Here is a 25,504-nt window from a genome sequence, read left to right as displayed (position 1 = left end):
TTAAAGACGAAACCTTCATAATACCATATTAACCATTTCAGTTTCAGCAATAATTAGCATCATATACGTTTAAAAACATAAATAAAACAGTCATTAACCTTAACAGTTGTCTCTTTCTCCTATCTTACCGTGACATTGCAACAAAACAATCAGTGTTACCATAAGACATGAAGGCAGACTGCAAAACAAAAATTCCCAGCCGATCTCCATAACCTACACAATCGATGCGTACAGGTCTGAGTAACAGAAAGATCCAGAAACTTCAAAAAAACAAATAAACATCTAACCTACACAATTGTGTTGGTTAAGTTGTCAGGACTTAAAAATTTACCTACACAAATGAGTGTGCTGGGTCTGAAAGGGATAGGCCCTAGGCCTCGGCTAGGTAACCATCTGTTGTGGTAGGTTAGTCCTACGCTTGAGAGGTTAACCTCATAAATACCGATAAAAACTAAGTACGAGTCGCAGCATCCCAAAACAGAAACGTAAAAGGAAATTCAATAATAACAAAAATTTGTTATAACGTCATTGAATTGTGTATAAAAATGACATTAGGCCTATTGAAATACAATCATAAGGAAGAGGAAGGGCGTTAAGACGGAAGCTAATACACATTTAAATAATAGTGTTCATAAAATACCTTCATCGGAAACCTGATCCACATAATTTTCGTCGTCACTAAAATTCGGTTCTTCGTCGTCAGCAGCTTCAGTTTTGGTATTTTTATTATCATTTTGGGCACTTTTATCCGTCTCCTTCTTCTTCGCCATCTTGGAACCCTCGTGGACAATGGCGGTGAAAGAGCGGTGTGGTGGCAATTGGCAATCAGTGTTACCACCAACCACTTTAGCAGAGCAGACATGTCTTTAAAACTTAAAAGGCTGTTACTAAAATTTCGTAACCAAAGTTTCCCACAGTACTATACAAAGAACATACAATTTGTACTTAGAATCTGTTAGTGTGAACACTGGAGAAGTATCGAGTAATCAAAGACATTATTGGAAATAAAAAGGTTTTTAAGCACGTTTTAGATGAGTTGTGGAAACTGAACAGTAACCAAGTAGTCTTACTGTATTTGTGAAAAATGTGTAACGCGAAAAAAAAACATATTTGCCAATAGATTCGAATAGTGCTCTCATCTGACTGTCATAGATTATTGAAATATATATATCTGATCTCTTGGTTTTGGGTAGATTTTACCAAGGCCCCACTAGGCCTTGATTTTACCCATAATTTTACCAGATAAAACCATCAAATAACCAACACTACACATGGGCGTGCCCAGAGAGGGGCAGCGGGCAGCTGCCCCCCCCCCCAGAAGCCAGGATAAGGTATAACAAATTGAGATCCAAGAAAATGTTATTAGTATGAGAAAAGATGAGTTAGATCATTGACTATATAACCACATATAACACTAGTGTGGGGGTCACCCCCAGCGACCCCTGTTTCAAGTACGCTCTTGACCTCCCTAGTTTTGATCCCTTGCTACTTCAGCTAAACTTCTCATCCCATTGTAAAATTTGAAGCTTGTTTTCGTGTCTAGTTTATGTCCGTTGACTGACAATGATCATTAAAGTGTCAACAAAATTTCGTTTATATATTATTTAAGGGTCAATTTAATGATTGGTGCTTTTCTGTTTGGTTATATAACTAGAGGACGAGTTATTTTTTATGCGATAACATCATTTTATTTGGCTAAACGAGGTTTCGAATAATTACTGAAATTATATTAAACAAATTGTAAACAAAACACACGACTTCTACAGTGCACCGGACATAACTAACAATACAATTTTTGGCTTCAGCTGTTCCATAAGGATGAGAAATCTACTAAGAACGTATGTTTCATCTTATGATTTTACATCTTATTCTACTCTCTTCTGTTTCGTTGTGACGCTAGACGACAACCAATAATTAATGTATCCAAATATACATCCCAAAGTACCCATGAACTTTTGAGAAAACTATAAGTCACACACCCATAAACCACATGTTAAATATGTTCGTCATGACAAGAACTTTGCGCAAAACTATCCATTATTTCATCAATTGCCCTTTAAGGCCGTAATTTATTTCTAAAGGGAACTTTCCATACACCTACAGTTTTAGCAAAACGGGAGTGCCGATGGAGACCAGGTCAAGTAGCTTTCAAACGCACGCACCCCCATCCCAGGTCTCCATCGGCAATCCCACTCCCGTTTTAATGTAAAAAAAAACCTTAGCTGTTCTTACTTATTTGTATATGTTATTCTTTCAATTTATTACCTTACTAGCTGGCCCGACAGACGTCGTCCTGTCATAATTAAGGTGGTTTTATGTCAATGCTCGTTCTCTCGTTCATTTTCAAGATGAGCTCGTTTGGATGGCTCAATCCTGGTTGAAGTTCTTTTGCTACGCTTACTCACCTATAGGTTGGGGCTCCGGGTTCGCTGCGCTCACTTGCCTTCAGGTTAGCTCGTTCGGTACTTTCCTGTTAAAGGGAACATTCATTATTTTCGATATGATTTCTTTCGATATATCGATAATTTTGTTTTCCTTTACGATCCATACCTTCTGTTTTAATATCTTCAAACACATTTATATTACAAATTGACAACTGATCCTGTTTAGGCAAAACATAAATTATTGTTCTAAACTAACCTAACATAACCAACCAAACTTGCTGGGTTTGCTGTATCATTTCAAAATTTCGTTTGATAACAGAAAAGGCATGTGAGTAATATGAAACGGAATTTGTAAATTTTAGGGTCTGACTTAGGGGAGGTACGAATGAGGCATTTAGTTCAAAATTCCTCCGCGAACAGCGCTGTAGTAGAGAGTACCCATGTAGCACAGATGGTTGGGCCAACGTTGGTAAATTGTGGAGCCACACAGTTGGCCAACGGTAGAAATGTCACCTCTTTAAACTGTTTTCCAGCCAACCATTGTCCAACCGTTTTATTTCACACAAAATAATAAAGATTTAGTACGAAAAGCATAATTATTAAAAAGATCATATAAACGAACGTTCTTTGGTGTGTTGAGTAAATTGATTAAATAGTTCATAAAAACAAATTTTGAAAAAAAAACTAGAACAAAATTTTTTTGGCCCAGACGGGTCTCGAACCCGGGTCCTTCGACTTATGAGCCTCTTACTTTACCACTGAGCTATCTGTGATTGCTGATATAGAGTTTTCAAGTGGTGAAAGAGTAGCCGACAGTTGCAATGGTCGCAATACTTCAAACATTTTTGATACTACACAGTATAATATGATTCTGTTAATCTGTTAAGGCATCATAAGTAGTTTTTTTTTTTTTGAGTTAGAGAGGATACTGGTATTTGAATGATTAATTAATTACCGTTAGATTGTTAATGCTATTATAATTGCCTGTTATATGATTAATTACTCTTTCCCCTTAAATTGTTGCAAATAAGTTAAAGAATATTAATTTAAAAAATATTTGCATTATTAAAATTATTAAAATTCATTGTTGTAGCGCCGGAACTGTAATATATAAAATATCTGGTTTTACAATACCTTTATCAGTTCCAAAAACTTTTGGAAACTTTTGGAACTGATAAAGGTATTGTAAAACCAGATATTTTATTATAATTATGTTGTGAAAGCTAGACCCAGAGAATGAAAGTCGTGTAAACTGAACTATGGACCATTGTTGGTCCAACAAAAGTATCTTTTGTTGGTCCAACGGAGTGAAAAACGGTTGGACAACGGTTGGCTTGATGTATGATACCCAGCAATGCATATTAATGTATTTCATTAACAATGAACCAATGTTGGTCCACAGTTGTAAATATTGGTTGGCCCAACTACGAGTTATACAGTTGGACAACGGTTGGTTGGTTGTGGAAGCTCGAACCAACCATCGACCAACTGTCCCACAGTTGGCCAACGTTGGCCCAACCATCTGTGCTACATGGGTAGAGAGCACTTTGTCAATGAAGGTTTACTATTCGCAAAAATAGTTCTGTTCATAAAATAAAATTATAGCCTAAATGCCTCAAATTCAATTTTATAATTTTTTATTTATAAAATTAAACTATCATAACCTAACCGAACTAACCAAACTTGCTGATAATTAAATAATATAAAAAACATTAGTAATAGAAAAAATAATTATGTTTATTAAATAAATTTAGAAATTGCTCAATTAAAATTTTATAATGACCTAATAATAAAATTAAACTGTCATAACCGAACCAAACCAACCAAACTTGCTGATAATGAAAAATCTGAGACAAAAAGTTAATGCAACCAGCGAGATTCGAACCCGGGACCTTTTGCACGCCAGCCCGGCACGCTAACCACTGGACCACCGAAGCCGTTGACCACACTCCGTATTGTTACGGTAATAGCGTTCCCTCAGCTAATAAGAAGCCCACAGCTGTCATCGTAGCCTCTTCCGTACCTCCCCTGAGTAAATACCTAAATTTTACAGCAAGTTTGGTTGGTTAGGTAAGGTTAGTTTAGAACATTTTCATTTCAATATAATATTTTTAAATTGTTTGTTGATACTGAACAATATTTACTTATCGTAGTTGTCAGCTGACATCTCGTTCATTATCGGATCAAAAAGAGAATATCAATGTATCGAAAGAAATCATATCGATAATAAATGTTCCCTTTAACAGGAAAGTACCGCTCGTTCACTACGGTAACTCGCCTCCGGATTGAAGTTCGTTCGCTACGCTCACTCTTTTTTTGGTTTCAAATTAGCTGTTGTCATAAATAAAAAAAAATAATAGTGCTGCACCCTTTTGGTAAACATATTAACTTTTTATGCTATATTGAACATCGCAGAATCAGATTGTTTAGTTGAACCAGCTGTTAAGACTCTTAATTTCCATTTAAATATAAGTACTCATAAGGTTAACATGGGAAACTCCAGAGCCACTGGGGCAGATCCCTTTTGACGGATCTGCACCAAACTTCACACAAACCATCCTTGAATAATGTTAAAAATGCCTGTAAAATGGTTTCGGAGTCCATAAAGGACAAACAAACAAACAAACATACATTGGATTTTATATACAGGGTGAGTTTTAAATGAGTTCCCCCCTACTTTTTTCTACATTTCTTAAGATATCCACTCCGGACCACGTCAGATCATTGTAGAGTCGTTGTAAAGTGCTTCATTTTGACTGGGTATAAATTTTTGGCCGCCATCTTGGATCCGCCATATTGGATGCAAAGTTTTTTTTTTCAAATGTAAAGGTATAGGGTTGTGACCCATCGTTTCAAACAAATATGTTACGCCAAATACGATGCTGCAATCCGTTTAAAAAATCTTGATCCATTCTAAAGTTATGAGTACTTTATAACTCTTTTTTAGTCCATTTTAACGTTGTGCATTTACAAACTAAGGCCATAATCTCACAATAATGCTAGATAAAGATAAGTATACACCCCCATTGATTGTTGACCTATTTTCACTTGGTTATGATTGCCGAACCTTTATCTAAAATTATTAACCAGTGTTTGATACATTGGAATTTTTCCGGATAAACTAAAACTTTCCCAAATCTCACCAATATTTAAAAAGGGCCTAAAATCGGATATTAACAATTACCGTCCAATTTCTGTATTGAGTAATTTTTCTAAAATATTTGAGAAGGTCATAAATTTGAGATTGGTTAGTTATTTTGAAAGCAATCATCTTTTATAACAAACAATTTGGATTCAGGAAAAATTTAAGCACAGGTTCTGCACTAACACAGTTTATAAATGAGGTTACTCAGGCTTTGGACGGTCTCAGGCTACAGCTGGTGTTTTCTGTGACCTGTCCAAAGCTTTTGACTGTGTTGATCACTCAGTCCTTCAGCTCAAGCTGAGTGATTATGATATTAGGGGAAGTTGTCACTCTCCATTGAGTTCTTACCTTTCTAATAGAAAACAAAGAACTATAATAACACTGGATAAGATCAAGTACTATTCGCCATGGGAAAACCTATCGGCAGGTGTGCCCCAAGGTTCAATCTTAGGTCCTCTATTCTTTCTAATTTACATTAATGACCTCCCTAAAGCTATTGATCAGGAACTAATTATTTTTGCAGATGATACAACAGCCTTGATAAAAAATAATAGTACTGTACTTCTGAAATGCTATCTTCTCTTGAAAATGAAGTTCATGACATGGAGGGTTGGTTCTTGAACAATGGATTAAAACTTAATCTTGAAAAAACGCAAACAATAAAATTTTTGGTTAGAAACAATGGTAATAAAATTGAATTCCTTAAATTGGCAACGTCTCATAAATTTCTAGGTGTTTACATAGATGAATCACTTAAATGGGATGTACATCTGAATCAATTAAAAAGTAAACTTAGATTCATGTCAATTGTATTTCTGCACTTAAGGGACTGTGTTCCTAAAGAAACTCTGAAAATGGTTTATCATGCTTATGTAGAATCAGTATTGAGGTATGGTATAATCTTATGGGGTCAGGCTACCGGAGTCAAATCAATATTCAGGCTACAAAAACGCATTATCCGTATTATGATAACGCTCTCATCCACGTAGTTCATGCAAAAACCTTTTTTGAAATTAAAAAATCCACACCCTAACAGGACTGTACATTTTGGAATCACTAAACTACATTCATTCAGCTAAAAACAACCTCCCAGAATCAATTCAAATCAACCATAGATATAATACTCGAAATGAAAACATTTTAAGATTTCCAAGGCACCATTTGACCCTTTATAAAAAAAGTCCACTATATGCTGGGCTGAGGCTGTACAATGTGCTGCCTGCAAACTATAAATTGTTAAATTAAAATAATTTTAAAGATAAAATAGGTGAACTCTTAATTGACAGAGCCTTTTATTTAATTGCAGATTTTCACAATGCCCCTTTAGTTTAGAATAGTTTTATCATTAAATTTTGTTAATTTATATTATCATCTTGATTACTATTTTATTTTTTATATTCTGATAATTTTAACTCTGACAATGCACCTATTCTGTATGTAGGTAACACATGTAAAGAATGTTATGTGCAAATAAAATATGTCTATGTCTATGACGGATGTATTTTTTTCGGTCGCGATCTTTGATCCGCCATTTTGAAATGTGATAAATTATTTTAAATATATATATAAATATTTAAATATATATATATAATTATTTAATTATATAATTATTATTATTTATATATAAATATTTATTATATAAATATATATACATATTTAGTTGTGGTGTAGAATGGGAATAACGGGAATAATTGGGATACAGTAGAACCAAACAGTATTCAACTGAAAGGCACTGATTTTCGATACAGATATGAGATAGATAAATGTTGAGATAACCAGTCCTCGATTTGGGGGAGGGGGGACCGCAGCGGAACGGAGTTCCGGTACAGTCCCTCTCTTTCAGAAAGAAAAAAATTAGCATAAGGTTTATAAAATATGTTTACAAAAGGCCGTTTACAGCGAGGAAAATCAATTATTTTATGTCCGTCAATGGGGTCAGGTCAGGTTGCTTAGCTTTACAATATACATTTAACTGTATTTTTTGTGTCCATGCCAACTTTTCACATCCATTTATAACACCCGAAATATATGGTAACTAAGAGCTGTAAGAGCAATTTCCTTCGTTACATTATTGTTGAAGGCAAATGAAAGAAAAAAATTAGCATAAGGTTTATAAAATATGTTTCATTTACATTAAATAGTCTACTACAGTTCTGGCACCTCATTTTTTACAAATCAATCACTGGAGATAACTAACTTATTTATTGTTTTACCTACAGCGGAATTCAAAATTCATCAACAATTTGTAAACTATAATCTAAAAAATAAAAATAAAAAAATAAAAAAACTTGTTTCAAATAATTTTATTAGTGATGAAGGTTAACAGTTGTCTGTTTCACATATTCTACATTTTAGATATTCTATCTAAATATAAAAAGGCCGTTTACAGCGAGGAAAATCAATTATTTTACATTTTATGACAGTAGTTACCAATTCTAATGTGAGAAGTAGTGTATGTATAGGTATTTTTTTTACTTTCTTTGTCGTGTTTGTTTGGTTTTCTCTATAAATTTGTTTATTTCCTCTCCAAGGGTGATGATATCTTGCACTGAAGTTCTACAGCAGCCACTTATATACTTTACTCCTAGATGCAGCCAATCTCTACAATACTCTGCAAGAGTTTTAGGATCCCCAGAAGATTCCCATCTGAAAAAATATTTGGTTCATGTTGGATTTTGTACAAACCAGTATTCAGCATTTTCAAGGATTTGAGGTAGTCAGGAAGAGAAAGAGTGGTTAAAAGTATCCAAACTCATATGTATCAAACAGGGCCGGTTTAACCCATACGCGAACTAAGCGGCCGCATACGGCGCCACAAAAAATTGGCGCCGTGGCGCCAACGGAAATTTTTTTTTTGTGAACAACGTAATTTTGTTTATTTTCGCTCAGAGTTCAAGTATTCAAAGCACCACAATACAGGCATTTATTCTGTTTGTACCAACAGCATATGAAAAATGCGTATATTTGTACAGCACTACAACTCAAGGACTTAATGCCATTTGTAGTTTCGATTTGTAGTGAGCTGACGCTCGGCAGTTGGCAGTCGGCAGCGTACTACAGCGCGGTACTACAGCGCATTTCATGACTCATGTTCTGAACCACATTCTGATGTTCTGAACCAGATTGATACCAACTCTGCAATTAAAGAATTTGCCAAGATCAAAGCTAGGAAAATTAATTTTTAACTGCTAAGAGCTTTTGAACTGTTCAAATTGATAATTTTGTATTCTTTTTGTCAAGGTAATAAATTTGGTTTTTCATGTTTTCTTCATGTTTAATGTGTTCAATTAAAAATTCCTCTCTTGTCATCTATCTACACCTGTTTTTCATTGTAATAGGCTTTAACTTATATCGTATCCAAGTTTTCCTGTAATAGTATATTACGTTACTAGTCCTGAAAAAAAGTGTTTACTGAACGAGTGTGGTCGTTCCCGTGCGAGACGGTCGAGTATGGGATTGCCATACGAGTCCGGTTAACACATTTTGGACAAGTTACGTACGATAGTTTACGCCATACTACTAAATCTGTACAGATCCTTACATATTACCACCAACTAAAGGACTAAAAATCACTAGTCATAACCTTTAAGAGAGGTTATGTTTTTTTTCATAACCACTCATTGTCGGTGAGCACTTTTTCACCTCAAATTAGTTGGCGAATATCGAAACCGAAAAATCGATACTTTTACAGCTCGATTTATCAGTAGATAGTAATGGGAATAAAATTCAATGTCAACAGTTGAAAAGCTTATTGCTAAGGTTATGTTCATTGACCAGAATTTGTTTTAATAAAAAAACTGAATATCATCTGATGGAGGCCAATTCTATTACCTAATTTGTATTATTATTGTTAGTATCAACCCAGCTCTTGTAAAAAATGCCAAAATTCCTCTCCTTCCTGAGAGGGTGTGTAATTTACTCTTTTCTAACTCTTAAGACTAATTTTAAAGCATAATGATGAATTAAAAATTACAAAATTATGACCTTGCTCGCAGTTCTTAGAAATTTTAATCCTGATTCCTTCATTAATCTTATTTTTTGTCTGGAGGTCGATATGATTATAGTATCTACTCAAGAGTATTGAATTTTGAATTGAATGTAACAGTAACTTATTAGTATCAATTTAATCAGCTCAAGGGGTCTCTTTTATAAGAGGCCCACTTAAAAGGTTTAACTTATATTTTAAAATTTAATGGCCTATTGAAAGTTAAAATTAAAGCCATTGTGTTTGTAAAACTTCTTAGTCATTCACAGTCAAACCAATAAAATTTACTCCGATTCCAATTCGATTACTCTAAAACAATCGAGCGGTAAAAGTATCGATTTTCCAGTTTCGATATTCGTCAACTAATTTGAGGTGAAAAAGTGCTCTCCCTCATTGTCACCCAAATACAGTGTAATCAGCTGATTGGTGTCCGGTAAAACCACAGAAAACATATTACGTAAAACTCATTACAGAACAGTAGTACGCAATGAAACCGCATTTGATTAAGCTGGCGGCAAACAGCTGTTTTCTGGACTAAATCCTTGTGTGGGAAGTTCGTCAAAATAGTGTAGTGTGGCGTAAAAATTGTTTTCACATTTAGAAATAAATTGTTAACTTAGGCCGTGATGCTCGTCAAGCATGACGTCACGATAGAAGACGGCAATGACGTAGGTATTCATTTATTTATTTTCCAAGGGAAGATTAAAACAAGCAGCTGATCACAAACGGCAAACATTACGTCATTGCCGTCTTCTATCGTGACGTCATGCTTGACGAGCATTACGGCCTGTTTTTTTAGTGTAGCCTTGGTTTTGCTAAAGTTTATACGATGAGTAAAAGTGTAAAAATGTTAAATTCCTGGGAATAATAAACAGTCTTTATTGCAAGTATTCTTCTAACCTAAACTTATAAAAAAGTTCTTCCCAAAGTCTTTGGGAAAAAATTCACAAATAGAGTTAAGTAATGTTCATGGGTTGAGGGTGGGGTGGTGGGGGGGGGATTCTAAGTGGCGCTGATTCGGGTGTTCGCTTAACTCTGAAAAATTCCTAGAACCGGCCATGGCAAATAAAGTTCAACTGTAATCAGTAGCCTCTAAAACTCCCAACTGTTAGTGTGTGATGAACTCTAAAATGCTTCCGAGAAAGCAAAAATATGGAAAAGATAAAGATTTAGTCAGAAGTTTGGTAAAGCATAAAGTGTAATTTGTGGTGACAATGTATGATTATGAGGTATACAGTCACTTAATTTCTGCAGACATTTCTTAAACTGAACAATCATACTAGATTAATTCTGTGTGGCATTAACTATGGTACCTACCTAAATTATTACCATAATTTGTAAAATTCTTTAAAGAGGCGGTGCATTTAAATGTTGCTTAAGAAGGGCAAAACAAAATGCATACATAAATTAGGCCTACTAGTATTTATCATACATAAACAAATATCTCAATTCTTTTAATAAATAAATGATTTTTGGCATAAACTTACAGCAAACCACACAGCCAACATAATCAATACTATTACTATACATATATTAAAACATTTGTATGTTAAACATATTTTAGTGAACATACTGTTTGGTTTCAGTGTTGAATGTCTCGGTTGTGTTGGTCTTTACTGACAAAGGTATTTGAGGATTTGCCTCTTTGACGGAGCGCAGTAGTGGCTCTACCAATCGAGGATGTAGACAGTTGACTCCAATAGCTAGGATCTGGTCTGACGCTAATTGCCAACATGATTGTGCAACATCGCTTAGCTTCTCTCCATGAGATATTGTCAGCTCATTCTATAACAAATACAAATTCACACCTTCAATTAGGCATGTCAGTTTAAATTGTCAGAACATCTGATTTGGGAAATGGTACTGATGCTTCTACACACATTATCAAATTTCAGGCTTGAATTCACAACCGAATCAACTTGCAGACACAGTCAAATTGGCTTGTCAGTTCTGCTTTTTCACATAGATTTGACTAGCATAGTCAAACTGTGTAGCAGTCTTAAAATTTCTCTGTTTGGAAGATCCACATAGTAAAATAAACGGTATCAGCAATCTGACACATACTTTATTCTACCATTATTAGCTTGTCAACAACCTTTATCATGGGTAAGCGATGAAAGTAACTATGATATTTTTTAATAGGTAAAATCACAAAAGTTGCATTAACTTTTGAACAGTAATTTTTACAGGAATGAAGAAGGTATACACTATTTTGTTTAGAATTATAAGGACCGTTACAGACAAATTTAAATCAGAAACGTGAGTTTTCAAAAAAAAAAAGACTATTTTTCCATTTTTTAAATGTTTTTTTTTTTATGGGAAAGTAACATAAGTTACAATAGCTTTTGAACCGTAATTTTTAAAGCAATTTTTGGGGGGTTACATTATGTTGTTTGGAATTATAAGGATTATCACATAATAATTTCAATGAAAACCGGTTTTTAAAACAAAATATTATTTTCTTTTATTTTATGGGGGGTTTTATTGGGAAAAAACATAATTTACAATAACTTTTGAACTGTAATTTTTACAAAAATGGAAGTTCTTTGTTCATAATTTTAAGAGCTACACCATACTAAATGTTTATCAAAATCGTTCAGGCCATTTTCGAAAAAATTTGATTTTTCCATTTTTTCATGGGTTTTTATGAAAAAATCATCATTAAAAATCAAAATTAAAAAAAAATTTAAAAACACCTGGAGATACCGTAGATTAGTACTTAGAAACCAAATTTAATCAAAATCGGACCACAGGTGTAGTCTGTAGCTCTGTACACATCCAAACATACAGACACACACACACACACACACACACACAGACATCACTTCAAAAACTACTTTTTGGGTCCAGGGGGTATAGGGGGAGAAATCATAAGGCGTACCCAGGATCAAAACTAGGGGGGGGGGGGCAAGAGCGTACTTGAAACAGGGGAACGCCCAACAGTCTGGAGGAGGGTCCGGGGTTTCTCTACTGGGAAAATTTTAAGAGCAATGCTGAAATTAGCATTTTTTACCCTATTTTGAGACATTAATATAACAAACCTAGCTCGATAATCCAGCCTTTAGCGTTTATAAAGTCTTAGTTTATAAAGTGGCTTTATGTCCGTCAATGGGGTCAGGTCAGGTTGCTTAGCTTTACAATATACATTTAACTGTATTTTTTGTGTCCATGCCAACTTTTCACATCCGTTTATAACACCCGAAATATATGGTAACTAAGAGCTGTAAGAGCAATTTCCTTCGTTACATTATTGTTGAAGGCAAATGAAAACAAAATAATGTCACAAAAAATAGGTTTATATTAATTCATTATCCTGCACAAAGTTGTTAGTTTATGCATTGCAAGAAATTGGTCTGTTTATTAATACTATTGGAATTTTTATTTTGTTGAAGAATAATTCAGAAACTAATGAAAAAATTGATAAAATGTGTAAAAAATGTCATAAAAAATCTGTAAACTATGTTACTCACTCATATTTTCATGAGATTCTCATGAACTCAAGCCTGAATGTGAACCAACATGCCTTTATGATGGGCAAATCGACTACAACAGCGCTTCATAGCCTGGTAGTGAGAATAGAAGACACACTAGATCACAAGGAAATCCTAGCAGGAGTCTTCATGGACATCCAAGGAGCCTTTGATAATGTGTCCTATCAGTCAATAGAGGAAGCACTGACAGACAGAGAAATTCCTCAAGAAATAGTGTGCTGGATAATGGCTCTGCTCCAAAGCAGAGAAATATCAGCCACGGTTGGAGACTCGTCGGTTATAGTCGAGGCCAGAAGAGGGTGTCCGCAAGGAGGAGTTTTATCTCCCCTGCTATGGACACTTGTGGTTGATGGCCTGCTGAGAGAAGCTGAACAAACAGGCATTGACCTACAGGCATTTGCAGATGATCTAGTGCTGACCGTGAGAGGGAATCACAAAGGTACCATTGAGGACCTTACCCAGCGGGCGGTAGACTACATCGACAATTGGTGTAACACAAAGGGTTTGACAATCAACCCCACAAAAACTGAAATAGTGACCTTCACGAGAAAAAGGAGGACTAAAATCTCCCCACCCCAAATTAGGGGAATGAGGGTCAAGTCAGTCAAGGAGACTAAATATCTGGGTGTATACTTAGATCAGAAGTTGACTTGGAACAGGGACATAGATCATGTCATCGCCAAGGGAACAGGAGCCATGGGCGCCTGTAGAAGAACATTTGGCAAAAAATGGGGCCTCAACCCTAGACTGATCTGGTGGATATACGAAACTTTAGTCAAACCTTTGGTGGAATACGCAGCCCTGGTGTGGTGGCAGAAGGCAGAGCAAACTGGGGCAGCTGCAAAGCTGCAACAACTGCAAAGACTTGCTTGCACAGGGGTATGTGGCACAACAAGATCATGCCCGACAGTGGTGATGGAGTCAATTTTAGGCGCACTCCCACTCGGGCTGGATATAAAGAAAAGGGCAGCATTAACAGCCCTTAAGACTTGTAGTAAAGGAGAAATATCTTCTTTGAGAAGGACGGGTCACATGTCAATCCTAAGGGAACTCCCAAGTTTGGATATGGAAATGACGGTCTCAGATCTTATGATTAGGAAGTACGACTTTGATAAACCCTACCAAGTGGCCATTGGAGACAGAGGAGAATGGCAGAAGGTAAGGGATAAAACAGGAAAGTCGGCGATGGTGTTTTACACAGACGGATCGCGGAGGGAGGGCAGGTCGGGACTTGGAGTGTATGGCATTGGAACCTACCTCTCAAAGGCCCTCGGTGAAACGCCGACTGTCTTCCAGGCGGAAGTCATGGCAATAGAGCATTGTGCGAGACTGCAGTTGGACAAAGGCCTGAAGAGGAGAGGGGTGCTTATCCTCTCAGACAGCCAAGCTGCTCTCAAAGCAATTGACGCCTGCGTGGTGGAATCTAAAGTTGTGCAGAGCTGCAGGAACACCCTCAAGGCCCTGAGCGAACACAACAGAATCCAACTTGCATGGATCCCAGGTCACGCTGGGCACGAAGGCAACGAAAGGGCTGACGTCCTGGCGGGCGAGGGGGCAAAATCCGAACTCATTGGGCCTGAACCATGCTGTGGAGTCCCAGTGAGCAAGGGCCGATCAAAAATCATAACCTGGGCAGAGGGACAACAAGAAAAGGTTTGGGAAAATACCCCAGGCCTGAGACAGTCAAAGATGCTAATCAATCCTCTTAGTAAGGAATGGAGAAACATCTTCGACCTCCAAAAAGAAGAAATAAGCCTCCTGATAGGTCTACTTACAGGGCATGGCTATGTAAGGAAGTACCTTAAGACAATAGGACTTAGACAGACAGACCAGTGTAGATTCTGTCTCAACGAAACAGAATCAGCTGAGCACATATGGCTGGAATGTCCGGCGTTAGCCGATAAAAGGTTGAAACACCTAGGAAAGGCATTCCCGATGCCTACTGAAATAAGAGAAATGGGTGTGCACCAACTGATTGGCTTCGCAAGAAAACTTCGGTTAGGTGACTAAACAAAAAAGGGTGCTACAAAAGATCTTGTAGGTCGAGGTAGCAAGGGGTAAGAATACCCCAGCCCCATGAAGTAAAAAAAAAAAAAAAAATTTTATCAAAATCGTTCAGGCCATTTTCGAAAAAATTTGATTTTTCCATTTTTTCATGGGTTTTTATAAAAAAATCATCATTAAAAATCAAAATTTAAAAAAAATTTAAAAACACCTGGAGATACCGTAGATTAGTACTTAGAAACCAAATTTAATCAAAATCGGACCACAGGTGTAGTCTGTAGCTCTGTACACATCCAAACATACAGACACACACACACACACACACACACACACAGACATCACTTCAAAAACTACTTTTTGGGTCCAGGGGGTATAGGGGGAGAAATCATAAGGCGTACCCAGGATCAAAACTAGGGGGGGGGGGGGCAAGAGCGTACTTGAAACAGGGGAACGCCCAACAGTCTGGAGGAGGGTCCGGGGTTTCTCTACTGGGAAAATTTTAAGAGCAATGCTGAAATTAGCATTTTTTACCCTATTTTGAGACATTAATATAACAAACCTAGCTCGATAATCCAGCCTTTAGCGTTTATAAAGTCTTAGTTTATAAAGTGGCTTTATGTCCGTCAATGGGGTCAGGTCAGGTTGCTTAGCTTTACAATATACATTTAACTGTATTTTTTGTGTCCATGCCAACTTTTCACATCCGTTTATAACACCCGAAATATATGGTAACTAAGAGCTGTAAGAGCAATTTCCTTCGTTACATTATTGTTGAAGGCAAATGAAAACAAAATAATGTCACAAAAAATAGGTTTATATTAATTCATTATCCTGCACAAAGTTGTTAGTTTATGCATTGCAAGAAATTGGTCTGTTTATTAATACTATTGGAATTTTTATTTTGTTGAAGAATAATTCAGAAACTAATGAAAAAATTGATAAAATGTGTAAAAAATGTCATAAAAAATCTGTAAACTATGTTACTCACTCATATTTTCACATAATACAATTTTTCTTGGATCTATTTGTTATACCTTATCCTAGCTTCTAGGGGGGGGCAGCTGCCCTCCCCCTGCCCCTCTCTGGGCACGCCCATGCGAGAAAGTAAAAAATACATTCTCTCTGCGATTTGAAAATACTTTGTTTCTTAGAACTGAGTACTTCAGTAAATTTTGAACGAAATTCAACTTACATTTAAAGTCAAAATTGTTAGGTTCAAATTGTGGTACCTTGAGAAACAAAATCAATCAGTAAAGATTCGGATTACCTGAGCGGAAAAAGAAACAATTGCTTTCATCCCAGGATGTTCCTTTAGCAATGATATAAGAGCTTCGGCTTCCTTCAAGGAAGGGATGGTTGCGAAGATAAGGTAATCACAGCCAGCCTCAATCAAAGCATCAAACCGTGGACGATGCCAGTCAGCCAGCTGCTGTCCAGTCATGTTGTCAGCGTAATTACCTCCTGCGTACTCTGAACCGTCGTGGAGAAATGCACCGTACGGCCCGATCATTCCAAACACATCTATAGGCCTGGTCATACCTGCAGAGATGTTTGTTCAAGAATGGTTGAGACACCATATTATGTTGTTGGCTCAGTAATTCTCTGAGGAATTAAATTAAATTAAATGAAAATGCTTCTTTATTGAGGCACACTTAGGACCTCATGGTCCTTCCTTAAAGTTAACCTCTAAGCAGGTCTGGCAGGTGCAGGGTCTGAGCAGGTGTGTGGTTGAAAATATACTCCACTGATAACGCTGAATGTCATCAATATTGTTTTTGTTAACTGTTTACAACCATTCTTTGTTCATAGAATAAACCACAGAATAAGACCTAACCCAGAACTCTTGCTGAGCCAATAAAAACGCTGTATGTTTGAATCTGCTGGAGTTCACACCTGAATCTAGGAGCTGCCGGTGGGAGATGTATACATACTGTATTTCACATTTATATGACCAGCTGAGAGCAAAAGTAACAGTGACATCAGTTATCTCCCCTACCACCTTTATGTGTATGGCCTAGCTATAGCCAGCCATGAGTGACGGCAGCTCTCCTAGATTCGGGTTAGGCTAGCAGATTCAAACACAAAGATTTTTTTACGGTCAGTGGTTATTGTGTGATTGAACATCTTAACTAAGTTTTGTTGTTAATATTGAACTGTATAAAATAAAGCCTATATGCACTCAAGTCAAGAAATGAAGCAATATGTCATTAAATGTTTATTGAATTAAAAAGAAGAGAGTGATACAATAAGCTCTTAAGCTATTAACATCATATCTTTTGGGGAGAAAGCAGAGAACAGTTATCAGTGAGAGGGCAACCCGTTTTTACTCGGACTGGGCTACAGTAAAATTTGGCGTCCCTCAAGGATCCATTTCAGGACTCACACTCTTTCTTATATATATAAATGACCTTACCAGCACATATTTCCAAAAGGTTATCGTACTATTTGCTGATGATACAAGTGTAATAGTTCAGGGAAAAAATCTGTCTGCATTAGAAAACACTTTGAAATTAACACTAAAAGATCTGAAGAAATGGTTTGAATCAAATGGACTTTTACTAAATAAATAAAAATCTAACATTATGCAATTCCACATCAGAATTAACAATAACCACAAACTCAATGGAACGGATTTTAATATCACTGATAAATATAAATTTCTTGGGATTAATATAGATCAAAGTTTCAATTGGAAATCACACATTCAATATTTGGTTAGTAAGTTGACTTCTTTTAGGTTTGCAATTAAATGTATTCAAAATTAAGTGTCACTAGGAACATAAAAAATTATTTATTATGCTTACATACACTCTCTGCTTTGTTATGGGATTGTTCTGTGGGGAAACTCAGGGGATATTGATATTAGCAAAGTTTTTAAAGTCCAAAAAAGTATTATTAGAGTGATGATAGGGGCAGAATATGGATCAAGCTGTCGTCGTTCTTTTAAGGAATTAAAAATAATGCCATTGACTTCTTTCTACAACTATGAAACAGTAAATTTTTTTCATTTAAATAATACACTTTTTGATGAATTTAGACCCACTCATAGTTATAAAACCCGAAACCCAAATCTGCTAAATTATCCAATTCATAAACACTCTCATTTTGAAAAAAACCCTATCTAAATGGGGATTTGTCTATATAATAAGATCCCCTCAAAAATAAAATCCTATACACCATAAAAATTTAAAATTTGGACTAAATCATTATCGGTGGAGAAATCATATTACTTCCTGGCAGATTTCCTAAATGACCGTGATATTATTAATTGACCATTAGTTTATGTAAAATATGACACAGAATGTTTTAATCGTTTTTTTTCTCTGATATTGCTTCAAGATCTTAATTTAAATTTGTCTTTTTTTCTAACTTGTTTGAATCAGTGGCGGTTCCAGAGAGGGGGCCATAGGGGCCATGGCCCAACCCCCCCCCCCTGAGAATCAGGTTTTTTTTTCAAGCTTTATAATTTGAAAAATTGACTTAAAAATGGCCGCGCACATCCCCGTTTCCCACCATCCTATGCATTCTTCATGTCAGTGCGTCAGGCATACGCATCATAAAAAAAAATGTTTAAAAAAAATTTTATCATAAAAAAATGTAGTCAATTGAGTATTTGTTTTGTTACGGTTTTTTTATTAGTAACACAGTTTTACAAGATTCAACCTATGTGCATCCCTCCACTTAAGCACAAGCACATGACAAAATTATAATGGTAAGTAATGGAAGCGTTTAAGGCTTAAGCTTTGCTTAGCTGTTTCTAAGTTAGGTTAGTCTAGACTCATGATTGAGCAACCGCCATTACAGTACTACGAGTGCGACGTTGTCGATGTCTACCTGACTACCACACTGTCATTTCTACAGAGTATTCACTCACGTAGACATGTGCGTTCGAGTGTATACATCATCAACGTCGCAGTGTCGCACGCTCACCCTCCTGGCTGGGATATATAGTACAGATACAATCTATATTATAACTTAATACGGAGTATGCTTAATCTAATACTCCCCTGGATACTGGCGCACTGTGTGGTGGAAAAACGGGCCGTGCCCACCATTCAAAATGGTGGGATACTGAGGCCGGTGCCACCGGCGGGTCGTATGGACCTCTCTCTTTTACACAAACATACCTTAGCACACTTATTTTTCAACATAAAGATTTCAAATTTATTTATTTTTAGACAGTGCTTATTACTGTGTAGTTAGTTTGAACCTTAACATATGTTTTATAGTTTATTTAGGCAAATTAAAAATTGATGGTCGATTATTAACAGCACTAAAAACGTCAAAAATGTAGTAAGTGAGGAACTTTTTTTTCTGAAACAATCATTGTTAAAGGAATACAATGAGCGTCAACATTATGAAACAAAACATTTAAAAATAGATAGGTGAAATTACAGGGCCGGTAAGAACAGAAAAAGGTTTATCAATGGTTTAAGGAAGTTTTGCATTTAAACTCTCCCTTTCAGATTACAAGGGATTAAACTTTTTCTTCGTCAGAGTGCTTAAAATGTCGACTTTGTAAGTATAACTTTTCCAAAATTTAACTTCCCGGACCCCCCTCCAACAATGGACCCCCCTCCAAACCACCCGGAAGTTGTGGCCATGCTGGCCTAGAATTAAAATAACCCCACACCGTCGATTGAATGGCCCCCTCCGAAAATTAGCCCTGGACCCGCCCTTGGTTTGAATTGGTAACTTTCTCTCAATTGTGCTGTTCTTGTTGTATTTTGTTGTAACTTTTTACTTTTAGTTTTTATAACTTATTGATTGACCATGCATCTGTTCACCATTGCCTTTGTAATAAAGAATAATGTTTTATGCAATAAAATACTTATGACTTATGATATGAAGAACTATTAAAACATCAGTTAGCGTTTTGTTGGAAATTAATTTAGAAGTGAGAAATGTGTTCCAACGTTTGAAATGTTCTCTCCTAAAACAAAGCCTATAAGTCTATAGGGATCATCCTTGAGTTTCTGTCCAAGTCGATGCACATCTTTAACTTGATCATATTACCATTGACTATTTGATACCGTAGTTGTATCTAGAGTCAAAGATGTTACTCAAAGAAAATTATTTTTTCATAAAGGTTTCATCATTTATACTCAGATTATTCTTGTGGATCTTATTTTTTTATTATTTTTTTACAGAGGGATTGCCAAGTAACCATGTATAACCATTGCAGCTGGAACAGCTTAGAGTTTAAAATACCTAATTCATCAGTTGGAGAACCATCTTGAAGGCCAAAAGAATCTAAAGCGTCTAGAGAGTTTTCTCATTTAAAAGCAAAATAAAACAGATAAAACCTACCAATAGTAAAATAGACTTACTCTATTTTTGTGATATATTACCTGCTGCTCTAGCCAACTCTATAGCTTCTCTACAGAGTGATACAGAACTCTTGATTATGTCCAGTGCCTCCTTTTTTGTGATGTTGTAATGCTGCTGCAGATTGTCGACTGTCGTTTGATAAGTATAAGTCAGAAGCATCCGGGTCCCAGCTTCACAAAAAACATATCATCAGACTATAACTGCATTAGGTGCTATAATTGTAAATATTTGGTGTAGGCCTAAATCACAAGTTACTATACCGACCAATTCAAAAAATGTTTGGGCAAGTGGCCGATGTTTCAATTATTTAATACTAGAGGTCGGTCAGTGGTTGAAAACTCAACCAAAAATGTGTAATGTACAGACTTCTCTATTATCACCACAAGTTGTAAATTAAACTTTTAATTGGAATTATTTCTTTAGTTTGTTTTGATTTTCTGTTTATATTTTGTTGTTATTTCGTCCCCAGCATTGCAACCCATAAGACCCATTTACTTTTTTATAAATTTTTAATTCATTTTTTGTTTATTTTTTAGCCTATTTTAATTTATAAATGCTGGATATTCTGCACATCTACAGAAATACAGTATATCTTTCCAACTGTATGCATAGATTTTCACTGTGATGCACACGAGCTGAGAAAAAAAGGTTGTAAAGAAACATGCTTGCCTATTAATAAATAGAAGATAGGAATTCACGATTGAGCATAAAAATTATACTTTACAGTTTCTAAATTTTAAGTTGTTTTAGAGAAAAATTACGAGTGTACTCAGTGGTAGACAACACGTTTACCATTGATGGATCCCAGGGGGAGCTCCCTGTAGGCTCCCCGGGAAGGGAACTATAGGGGTAGCTGAGTGGTTATATGCCCGCCTAACAATCAGATGGTTGCCGAATCGATCCTGGAGAAGTCAGTAGCTTTTTGAAGGTTCAAAACTGCACCCAGAGCGGACCTTGATCATTGGGCGTTAAATAATAAATGACCCTATATAATGAAACTGTGATCTTAGTCAGTAAGAAAGCTATAAAGATCATCTCACCCCATTTTAAACTCACCCTTCACTCATATTTGCGTCAAAATAAGCACCTAGGTGACGTCCCCATCTCAAATGATAGGGATAATAATATTAACTTACTTTGTCTAGCACACATTTTCTAACAAACCTCCTTTTAATGCAAAAAAAAAAACCTCTTATCTGCTTGAGTTATACTCGCATAGGAGTTGTAAGATAAAGATCATGTGTAACACTCTTTATCTGCAATACCTTTGCAGCTAAAAGGGTTCGAATTAGAAGACACCACAGAGATGGAAACTTGCCTGTGGGATGACCATGCGCTTTCAGCTCTAGTTGTTGTGCTGGAAATATACTTGTGACAAGCAAGGAAGAGTCCGAGCAGCAAGCATCACTGTGGGGAAATTCCTATCGAACAGGGCACAGGGTCTTCCTCCACTGTGATCGTGGGCAAGGGGGTGGAGTTGGAGTCTGTCCTAGACAGTCAGCACTAGTGCTAGCCACCACTTAAGCGTACAATTGAATACTTGAAGGTACTCTGTACCTTACTTCTCTGTAAAGATACTTACATGACAGTGTATCTTGAAGTACTTTACGTATAATATCAGGATCATCTTTTAAATATCTTCCACTCCACAGCCTATGGCTTTCAAAATCACAGGCTGGAGCGTACCTTTTTACTGTTTCATCATGGCCGCCGTCCCCCAGCACAAAGTCAACCATTTCCTCGTTCATTTACTGCAAATAAGGGATAACATTTACAGTAAAATTGAGTCATTCAGATGGTATGAATAACAAGATGAGCTGCACAACATAGTGAATCTGCCGATCTGGATGATATCTGATATAACATGATGACAGGTACAACAGTATCATCCAGGCTGTATAGCAACATGAATGTATTATCTACAATTTTTCTGTTCCAGAAAAAGATGCAGCACCTCCCAATCAACCAGTAGCGCACTATTTACCATTTCTGTTTAGCACTAGAAAAAAGAACTGTTACAAACCTTACATAAATAAATTGTATCAGCGATCTGATACATATACTTTCTCCCGTTAGATTGTCAACAACCCTAATCATGGGTGAGCTGTGGACCAAGATATTTTATAGGGCAAATCACAAAAGTTGCAATAACTTTGAACGGTAATTTCAACAGCAATGTGAGTTGTACACTTTTGGTTAGAGTTAAAAGAAAAATTTTTAGTCTTTTTTTTAATCAAAATCGTTTAAGCAAAAAAAAAAAATATTTTATTGTTATTTATATAGGGTTTTATAGGAAAATATCCATTAAAAATCAAAATTTCTCTCAACAAAAATAATACTGCACCCACATAGGTACTAAATCTTGTCGAAATCAGAACATGGGTGTGGCCTGTAGCATCTGGATACATCCTCATACACATACAGACACAAACGCAGACATCACTTCAAAAACATTTTTTTTGGTTGGTGGTGGGGGGGGGGGGGGAGAGAAGTAAGTTAAAAAGTAGTTTTGTTTAAAAATATCATAGCCAAGTCAGATTAAAACAAACACAGTATAAACGGGTGTCTAAAATTGCTCATGTACAATTCATGTTTAAAAGTGTAAATGTACTTACAAACAAATTCCAGCGAACTTTGTTATCGAATGAAGCTTTTTACCTCTTTATCTAGTGGGGTTATCTTCTTTTCAAAACTAACAAACACTGATGCACTCTTACGAAATGTCATATATAAAAGAAATACTGTATTTCTAATTGAATATAACTGGTTAAAAGGCTGCAAGGTTTTTATTTTGGTTTATAATTAAATGTTAAATGTTAAACGCTTAAAATGAAAAGAATAGTCAACTAGTGTCCTGATGTGAACTTCTCTGACAGATCTTTTAGATTTTTCTAAGCCAAAGAGTTTTCTGCTCTTTAATGTCATGTACAGCAACTTTAAGTCCCTGGCGGAAGATTCAATAATAAAAAAAACATTATAGACACACAGCAAAGTGTGCACGTCAGCTAGAGAGCTGCTTATGGCACCGTTCTGTTCACGAATGATGCCAGTAAGGGACGAGAAGTCTTGTTGCGCTATACATACGGACTAAGAAGCTATACACGAGTTACGGGAAGACTGCCCACCCCCCTCCAAACAACTACCCCCCAAGCAGGTTCCTACGTCATGTTGACGTCAGAGATCGGGGGTGGAGCAATTTTCCAGTAACGACATTCAAGTTTCGTTGTCAAACTGTTCTAAACTAATCCAACCTAACTAACCAAACCTGTTGTTCAAAGGTTTATTGCGGACATTTTCCATCACGATGGTAAAAAACAATACACAACGTTTCGGGATCTGGAATCTGATCCCGTCCTCAGTGAAAAAAACTTTTAACTAACACACATTACAACTAGCAATACACAAACGCCCAACCTAAGTTGGTATACACTAGCAGTCAAAAAAACCAAACCTGCTGTAACATTTCGAAATGTTGTTTGATATTCCCCACATCCACACGCCTTTTCTGCGTTATCAAACAGAATTACTCAAATTAAAATTTCAACGATAATTATAACGTATGAAATTAATTTCGATATCCATTTTGCTAAAGGGGTAGTATATTCCATTCCTGGACACGGCTGCCTTAATGGTTAGTTGACAGATTTCGTGTCACGTTTCATATGGGAGGGGGAGGGGGTGGTTTTCCAGGGGGTAGTATTCTGCATCCTCATATAAGCAACGACCCTTTTTAATATAAATGGTAAAGTTCCTAAGTGAAAAGGTTATTTTGGGACTATAATGTTTTAAAAAGATCTCCATGATCTTAAATTTATGAAAAGAGTTTATGGAGTTTACCTAAAAAATCTTTTGGATTTCACATACCAAAGTACACACTGACCCAATGTTTTTAACTTCCTAAAAACTGAACACAGATTTGAGTGTAATTTTTCTTTTATAAAGAAACCTGTTTGAATAGAGACTCCATCATAACCCACCAGAAGTTTTGCTTTGAGGCTAGTTGATAGTGTTTTAGCCAAATAAAGGCAAAAGTACCGTACCTACACCTTATAAAATGTTGGCTATAAACTGGTTAGTTCTTCTTAAGTGTTTGGGTAAAATTCCTCACAAGAGCTAATTATCACAATAAAATTTACCTTAAAAAAGAGTATTTCACCAAATGAGTACAACTTATATAACTAGGCCTACTAAAACTGATGTTTAGTTTGGTTAATAATGTATCTTTCAGTCAGAAAACATACCTCTGTCAAAAATAAATTGACAAAATAAAATTGTTCCAATGTAAACCAAATATTAAAATAGAACAACAGTTACTTCAGTTCCAGTGGCAGTACCTACTATCATCATAACTCACAACACAAACAGTCATGTTATGTCAATTGGTGCGGCCTTGGTCAATGCCAACTTGATCACACTGCCATAACCGGTTTTAACAGCTGCTTGAATGATGTTGGCTGATTCTATAGTGTCTTGAGTTGTCTGACTATTTATAGAGTGGAAATTCAAACAGCTGACTGTTATGTTTTTTAGGTGCCGTTATTAAAATGAACACTATAAATATTACTTCTTTCATTTTTCATTTGTTTGCTCATGTAGAACAACTGTAGCGTATTTATAAGATAGGTATATTATATCTATATTATTTTCTTGCATGTTTAGGGCTACTAATATAATAACAATTAAAAACATAGTTAACAAAGTACCCTTGTTAAATATTTATTATATATATATATATATATATATACATATATATGTTTGGAAGGAATCAGCTGATTATTTAGCTAAACTTTTGCCAAAATTCTCACCACAAACCATATTTTTTTGTATTCAACCACTCTTTACATCATCACTGATGCCATTGAGCATTTACACATTACCAAAATAACCATAAATTTAAACATTTATTTGTCAAAGAAACTTTTTAACATTTTTTTTGTCCAAGTGTTTTTTTAACGCCTCAATCATGTCTGGGTTAGCAGAAGTTATAGTGCTTGCCTTCAAATCTAAGGCTAGGATTATACTAGGACGCTGGCGTCCGGGATGCTGGCGTCCGAGAGGCTAGCGTCCCACATCGAGCCGAAAAATGACGTGATTTGTGTTGGGATGCTAGCCTCTCGGACTGCCATTTTATTTCAATGTTTAGTCACTTTTTGTTTATATATAT

General features: G+C 35.9%; 2 protein-coding genes across 3 annotated transcripts in view; both read right to left on the bottom strand.

Annotated features, from left to right (window-relative positions):
- The window catches only part of LOC129001280 (eukaryotic translation initiation factor 3 subunit B-like), a 29,617-nt gene extending 28,806 nt beyond the window's left edge, over nt 1-811 (bottom strand). Inside the window, exon 1 of the mRNA XM_054428526.1 lies at nt 641-811. Within this exon, the coding sequence (XP_054284501.1) occupies nt 641-770 (130 nt within the window). The 5' untranslated portion in view covers nt 771-811. The remainder of the gene's footprint in view (nt 1-640) is intronic.
- A 6,822-nt stretch (nt 812-7,633) lies between these two features.
- Nucleotides 7,634-24,713, bottom strand: LOC129000979 (homocysteine S-methyltransferase YbgG-like). Of its 2 annotated transcripts, none has more exons than XM_054428093.1 (6): nt 24,582-24,713; nt 21,923-22,091; nt 20,361-20,510; nt 16,277-16,548; nt 11,088-11,299; nt 7,634-8,175 (listed from the first exon to the last, which is right to left on the bottom strand). In XM_054428093.1, exons 2-6 carry the CDS (start codon nt 22,086-22,088, stop codon nt 8,001-8,003), a joined length of 975 nt encoding a protein of 324 aa, XP_054284068.1. In that variant the 5' UTR covers nt 22,089-22,091; nt 24,582-24,713; the 3' UTR covers nt 7,634-8,000. The 2 variants fall into 2 exon arrangements, with proteins under 2 accessions (XP_054284068.1, XP_054284069.1); XM_054428094.1 differs by lacking the exon at nt 24,582-24,713 and adding an exon at nt 24,477-24,529.
- Between the last annotated feature and the right edge of the window lie 791 nt (nt 24,714-25,504).

Source organism: Macrosteles quadrilineatus, unplaced genomic scaffold, assembly GCF_028750875.1.
Source record: "Macrosteles quadrilineatus isolate MER2022 unplaced genomic scaffold, UCM_ALF_1.0 Scaffold_8__2_contigs__length_117827958, whole genome shotgun sequence".
Lineage (NCBI taxonomy): Eukaryota > Metazoa > Arthropoda > Insecta > Hemiptera > Cicadellidae > Macrosteles > Macrosteles quadrilineatus.
Note: the sequence above shows the minus strand (reverse complement) of the source record. Positions and strands in the feature narration are given on the sequence as shown.